General features: G+C 53.2%; 2 protein-coding genes and 1 non-coding gene across 3 annotated transcripts; 1 reads left to right on the plus strand and 2 right to left on the minus strand.

The window, feature by feature from the left end:
* Positions 1-2,765: 2,765 nt before the first annotated feature.
* On the minus strand, positions 2,766-3,554 carry B0H18DRAFT_962180 (uncharacterized protein; the record flags this gene model as incomplete). Its single annotated transcript, XM_048043091.1, has 3 exons — positions 2,766-2,896; positions 2,956-3,065; positions 3,184-3,554. 3 exons carry the CDS (start codon positions 3,552-3,554, stop codon positions 2,766-2,768), a joined length of 612 nt encoding a protein of 203 aa, XP_047884987.1.
* A 387-nt stretch (positions 3,555-3,941) lies between these two features.
* On the minus strand, positions 3,942-4,605 carry B0H18DRAFT_1110111 (uncharacterized protein; the record flags this gene model as incomplete). The annotated part of the gene is made up of 3 exons (XM_048032765.1): positions 3,942-4,085; positions 4,140-4,274; positions 4,330-4,605. The coding sequence occupies 3 exons, from the start codon at positions 4,603-4,605 to the stop codon at positions 3,942-3,944; spliced, it is 555 nt and encodes a 184-aa protein (XP_047884988.1).
* A 1,808-nt stretch (positions 4,606-6,413) lies between these two features.
* B0H18DRAFT_t169 lies at positions 6,414-6,511 on the plus strand. Its single transcript has one exon. It is a non-coding gene; the product is annotated as a tRNA-Arg (tRNA).
* Positions 6,512-6,753: the final 242 nt, after the last annotated feature.

Here is a 6,753-nt window from a genome sequence, read left to right on the forward strand (position 1 = left end):
TCTTGCCATCGGGGTTCCGTCGACACAGGCCCTTCTTCCTGTCTTCTTCGAACATCTCGCAGTACCGATCCAACATCCCGAACGTCCGCATAGAAGCACCGAGGGCTGTCACGACTGTTCGAGAATTCGGGTGACCGGCTGTGAGACTGCTGGGCCTCGAGGGTCTTGATCAGCGTCTGTAGCAATGGTAGGAGGTCTTCGACTTCGTGGTCACAGGTGGGGATGGCAGGATAGACACAGCGGGTGTGGTCGTAGGCATAGGGGGACTAGCTTGCCGAAAGGTCGAAGCTGGTGTAGGACCATCTAACACCCACTGTGCTGACTCGTAGATCTCTGCGAACGTCCAGGGCTTCCTTCGAGAGCGGTCAGGGTTCCGCATGAACAGGCGCTGCTCAATGGGACCCCAGAGCGTATTCGGAAAGCCTTGCTGGAACTTCCGATCTTGTTCGAGTGTCGAAAGCGAACCTCGAGCGATCAGGTACTCCGAAATCATGTAGAAGTCGCGGTAGTAGGCAGCGAGGTGGAGGGCATTGGTCATCCCGAGTTCTATGCGATCATGGACGACCGTGTCGAGATCAGCGAGCGAGTACTTGTGCTCGTCATCAGCTCCAGGATAGAGTGCTCGTAGGGCGGTCACGAACTCCTCGTAGGGTTCGTAGCATCCTTGAATGTTGGCTGCATCATCCATAGGTCGGAGACGCGGATAGGAGGGTAGCGAACTGCCATGACTTCTTGTCGGAGTCGTCGGTAACTCGGCATCGTGCGAAGTGTGTTTCGAGGTCTTGGAAAAAGCGGTTGAATGAGAAAGGTTCTGACTCGTCGAAGACAGGTGCAGTGGAGTGTCCGCGTGCAGGCATTGAAGCCGCCTTCGAGGCTGGTGCTCCTGCGTCGGCATATTCGGACTCAGCTTCGAAGTGTTAGAAGGAGTTGGCGAAGCGATAGAAGGGATTGTTGAAATGTTCGAAGGTATTGTCGAAGTGTTCGAAGGGTTAGGGGTGTCGACGGTCGAGTCCGTCACGGCGTGGACTGCTCTGGTCCTGGAGGGACTGACGACACTCTACGACTGGTGGTATGGGTAGACGTGAGGTGGAAGATCTCTACGCGTGGTGACTGTGGCTGAGGTGGGTTCCTCTCCTTCGAGAGGTGGTGATGGTGTTAGAAGCGGTAGAGGGGATCCAAGACTAGTGCCTCTAAGTCGTCTGCAAGCAAGAGTCTTCGAGCACGTCTGGAATGGGATGGGGTAGTAGGCACTTGGTCTCGAACGGAGCGTTCCGGATCGTCGTGATCGGGGACAAGCTCGACGTTTTCGGGCGAAGAGGGGATAGTCGAAGGTCCTGGGAGAGGGTTGCTATGCCTGCGAAAGGTGGCGGCTGATCGGGGACCTAGTCAACTGTCGATAGCGAGTGCGAGGAGAGGGCTTTCGTAGTCTCGGTAGTCTTCAGGGTTGACGTCGAAGTTCCGACGCGGCGGAATCTTGCTCTATATCCCCTCGCGGTGGGCTCCAAGATGACGCGACCGAAAAGAACACAAAAGCCACACAAAAACCCAACCGTGAGGTCGAGCAGTGGTATGCGAGGCCTCTGAGTCTATGAGATGTACGGGGGACTGTACAGTGGTCTAGGTAAGAAGGAGGAGGACGGACAAGACTCCGAACGACGTGGGAGAGCTTCGAAGACGTCGAAGACTGTTCGAAGACGAGGGCTAAGCCTCGAAGGTAGGAGGGGGAGTTTCGACAGACGTGTCGAACGAACGGTGACAAGGAAGGCGAGCGACGGCAGGAGAAGAAGTGTAGAGCCTCTCGGGGCAACTACGAGCTGGCGAACGTACTGGCGAACTGACTGACTGGCTTCGAACGTACTGACTGACTGGCGAACTTGCTGACTTCGAACGTACTGGCTGACTGACGAACCTCGCCGGTGCGAGGTGAGATTGAGAGGGTAAGGTGGTCTCTCAGATTCGAAGGGAACCAGTCCCAGAGTATATACAGGGAAACACGGCTATTACCACTACGGAGCTCCGACGGCCCCAAACATCCGGCTATGGCTTCTAACACGTGACAACTGCTCTCGGGCTCGCTAACCAGTGGTCCGAAGGCCGACCGGCTATCACATGACACCGGAAACCAAGACCACTCGTCGAGGATGTGAGACGACCTGCAAGGACCCACTGGACATCCTGTAGCATCCTATGGTCTTGTAGGAGTTCTTCTAACACCGTAGCACATCTTCTAACATGTTCGAGTGTCTTCTAACACATAGTGTATCTTCGAGTGACCTGCGTATTCTGGGCTCGTCTAGATAGGTGGGTAGGTGCTCCTATAGCGTCACTGAGGTGCCGGAAGGTCGCGGATAGTCTTCCAAGGTGAGCCAGGGTTGGCTACGAACTTCGAAATCTTCGAACAGTTGTAGTGGATCTTCTAAGAGCTTCGGAGCATCGTAGAGGCCTAGATTGCGTTTTCGGGGCTTAGATAGCCTAGAGGCGTATCACCGAGTCGCTGGACAGCGCTGGGGCCTCGCTGCTCTCCGACTCGTCCAGAACGAACTTGCGTTTGGCTGGACGACGCTGCGAAGATCCCAGGTGAGTTACAATCAGGTTATGGTCGATTGGACCTTGAATACTCACTGGCTGTTCGTCAGCGTCCGACAGTACGACCTCATGCCCGTCTGCATCGACGCTGTACTCCGGTATTGAATCGATGGACTTCGCGCGCGCCGCGCCGCCCTTGTACGTCTTGTCGCGTGGGTCGTCCTGAATCGTCTCTGACTCTACGGTGAGTGACATGTAAACTCGAGTTTCTTCTTTTTCATACCTTTCGAAAGCAGCTGTGCACTGCCTGTCGTCGTGGCAGTCTTTTTCTTCGGCTTTGCGGCGGTCGAGGATGCCGGTTGCGCATGTCCTGCACAATCTGAAGGTGAGCTCTCCGGGAATGATGAGAGCTACAGCTTCGAGGCTTACCAGCTGCGCCAGCCGTTGCTTTCTTGGCGCGCGAGCCTACCGAATTGCTGGCGCTCGGGGACTGCGTCGTCTCCACTGCTCCGAGTCCTGCTTCCACTGTGCCTCCGTCACTGGCACCTGCGCGAGCGGCAGGTAACTGATTTGATGCGGGAATCTCCTGAGGTAATCCGAGTCTTTATGTCATGTAAGCCTATGTAATGCCGTCTGCGAGACGAGCTCTCCACGTACGAATTCGAGCAGAGAATCTCAAGCTCAGCCTTGAGCCTGTTGAGTTTGACAGCTGCTGGGGCATAGAACCCCTTCAACGAGTTCTCGTTGACTATGATCCGGGTGAGGTAGCTTGTAACCTTGTTCATCCCATGTCTCCCTCGTCGCACATGGTGGAGCCGGCCATTCTCGTCGCGGCAGTCTTCACCGAAGAGGATATCGAACCTTCGATTGAAGGTTGCCCATGCAGACTCGCCGTCGATGTTGGTCATGACATCGTAGATCCTGTCATCCTTTGTTGCTTCTGCGACCGAGTTTGGAATCTTCTTACTAAGCTCGACAATCTCTTGCACGATTCGCTCGAGGTTGTCGTGTTCTTGTGAGCCTGTCATACTGAGAAGTCAGGGCTAGGCTGTCAGTGAGATGTGGACTTCGGGACTGCGAGTTCGACGAGTAGAGTGTGACTCGTGAGTGGGTGAGCAGTGACCAGCCCGCCCGCTGCCTGCAACAGCCAAGGCCTGTCATTCGACGATAGCATAAACTTCACTGCGGTGCCTTGAGTCTGCCCGATGGTCCGGGTCCAGGTTCCGAGTGGCTGAAATGAGCGCGCGCGCCTTGGCTCGCGAGCCTCATGCCCGACTGCCATTTTAGGAAGGAGCTATACCATATACAGTATATATACAGTATATATACTATATACTGTGGGCCCTGTAGATATAACGATAAAGTATAGGGTAAAAACCATATATATATGGTATATATATTATATCGTTGGAGCCTTAGACTTGGAGCTCGGGTTGATAAGTGAACCCGCCGACGTGGTGAATGGCGTACAGGTAGACGCAGCGCTTTGTGAGGCCGTCTTCTTCATTTGTGCTCACCGCCCAGCAGCGGTGGTCTCCAGGACGGTTGTTTTTGACTCGCTACGAGAGGGACTGTCACTTGATTACGTCTCGCCCACAGAGTGCATCACTTACCTCCATCGCCCTCATAACAACCTGACCAACGAGGAGAGCAAGCTGGGCTTTAGTGGAAGGAATTCCAGGACGGTTCGCGGCCTCGAGAGGTACGTATTCTCCGTGTGCCGTATCTAGAGGATCGTGATCGGGCCACTGAATAACAAATCAGAGAGACTGGCGAGCAGAGCATTTCCAATATGATACTTACATTTACTTTCACCAGTATTTTGTGGTCATTGCCAACCCGAACCTGGTCGAACGGCTTGTCCCAGCCAGGATCTCTCATCATATTGGCGATTTCTTCGAAATTATTTGTCCGGCTGAGCGCATCGATGGACAAACCCCTTCCGAAAAAGACTGAAGGGTATGACCCGGCGAACAGTTGCCTAGCCAAGTTCTCGTCCACAAGGGCAGGACGCTGAGGGAGTATATCCCGCCTAAGTTCGTAATCGTGGTCTGCAGGGGTGCAATGGCAAGCGTTCATGATGGTTCGTAGTGAACAAGCACAGGGAAAGCAAGGGAAGGTCGAGCGACGCTGGTGGACAACCACAAGAATTAGCACCGGGGATTTATAGGCAGCAGTGTGGCCCGGGGACCACGCCACAGGGGCAAGAACAAAAGCCAATCGCCCTGGAAACGGTCAAAGGTGAGATGGTGGCGCTCACCGTGCTGCGGCCAGCGGATCGGGACACTTGTCAAAGCCAATGCAGACGGTCCAAACTGCGCTGTGTTCTGGTCTTCACAAGGGGGAGAACAATGCTATTTTTGGATTGGTTGCGAATCGACGAACTTGCGATGCGTCGGCTACAATCTGTAGAAAGATGTGTCAACAGGTGTCAACGCAAAGGAAAGGCTCTAGGCCAAAGCGGACAGAGCATTACACGTTGAAAGAAGGGCTCAGGCAGTCCGTGATCAAGCTCTGTCGTGCGGTGCAGACTACATTCAGGATGGCTACCGGCCACATTAAGGCTCCCTCGACTTTCGAGCGGTATTGAGGATTGATCCTATGCGACCTGAAGGGGTTTCGGAAGACGTCAACTTAAACGGCTGACCACATACCATTGAGGTCATCCCAGCGACCTAGCGGATGGTAATGCGATATGGCACGCACTCCGGCATTAATCCGAGCCCGTCACTTTCACCGACCACCAGTGCCTCTGTATGAGAGAATGATATCTCTGGCAACATTGCGTCAGTTTGTTGATTACTGGATTACAATAAGGGAGATGTTATTCAGCGTGGCTTCTCAGACAGTCTAGTTGGCAAAATCCTTTGATAACGTACTGCTGGCTAGGCTGGTGTCAGGAGTGCAGTATTCACCTCACGCTGCCAGTGAAGTAGATCGTCGCCGTACGTCCGAGAGTGCTACTGATTTTCATCAATCGGTTATGCATTCAGTCACATTTTCGATACGCAAAACGCTCAAAAGAACGATATACGTGTACCCTCCGATCAGTAAACACTGTGGCGGGTAAGTTCTAGGGATGGATGTTTGATGTGAAGATCCCGTTCATCGCTGAGCTCGAGCCCTTGGGACCAAATGATGATGCGAGCACCTCAGGTCCCTCGATGTCTACACGCCTTCGGTGCCAGAGTAGCTTCATGATAGCTGTTGCATAACAGCTCGATAACTGTCAGTGTAGCCCTCTGTGGCTAAGCGGAATGCGATTATCCCAGAGAAACGTCACTGCGAAGCGTACAGTTGTCAGGATGTGTACGTTGGCCTATATGCCATCGATGCCCTGGATGCCGGACATGGGGGCTCGAGCTAGGTCAGATTCTAGGGCGGTACCAAAGTGGTCACGGAGTTATCTTCATGAATTGACGACAGAGAGAGACGACGACATACATGCAATATATTGGTGTTTGCCCAAGCGCGGCTTTATCTGCCGGTGAGTCAAGTTGCCTACGAACTTGTGATTCAATTGCTTGCGGAGGCGCGTCATTGATTCATTCGTGAGTCAGTCGTTGCAGACAGGGTAAACGTCAAAAGTCAGACATAGCTTCCAAGAGTCAGTACTAGTGCCAGTGACGTGTAAAGGGGAATAAGATTACAGAGATTCGGGCGGGAATAAGAATATATTTGATGGGATGTGGCTGAGGTGTGGCGGGTGTCAGGTGAGGATAGGGACACAAAGCACAGTTTGCAGACTCGATATTTCGTCCCCTTTACCCCGAAGGCTGATGTGGAGGAGCCTACAGTGACGTCGAAAAGATGTATCGTTGCAGCTTCGGTCCCCCCCAATCCAATTTCATTGTTGCTGGAATCGTTTTAGTATGAATCTCGATATCGGCCGACTGGCGAAATGGCATCGCGTTTGACTACGACCAACGGCTTATGTAATGCTTACGTAATCAAGAGACTGCAGGTTCGACCCCTGCGTCGGTCATTTCTTTTTTTTCTCGTTGCCAGTCCACATTTCAACGCAAGTTCAAGTTGGCGCAGACCGACCACTTGGCACAGGATGATGTTTGCTTTTTGTGTTTCATGTTCTCATCCTCGAACCTACGGTGATGGTCCGAGCGCACATTTGGAAACTGGAGGCAAGAGTATGTCGCAATTTTGTTGCGAGTACATTCGACGCCAAAGCCCGGTTACAGACACAAGGCCCTTTCCGGTGGCACAGTCACA

The sequence above is a fragment of the Fomitopsis serialis genome (assembly GCF_022376445.1).
Source record: "Fomitopsis serialis strain Sig1Antser10 chromosome Unknown B0H18scaffold_329, whole genome shotgun sequence".
NCBI lineage: Eukaryota > Fungi > Basidiomycota > Agaricomycetes > Polyporales > Fomitopsidaceae > Fomitopsis > Fomitopsis serialis.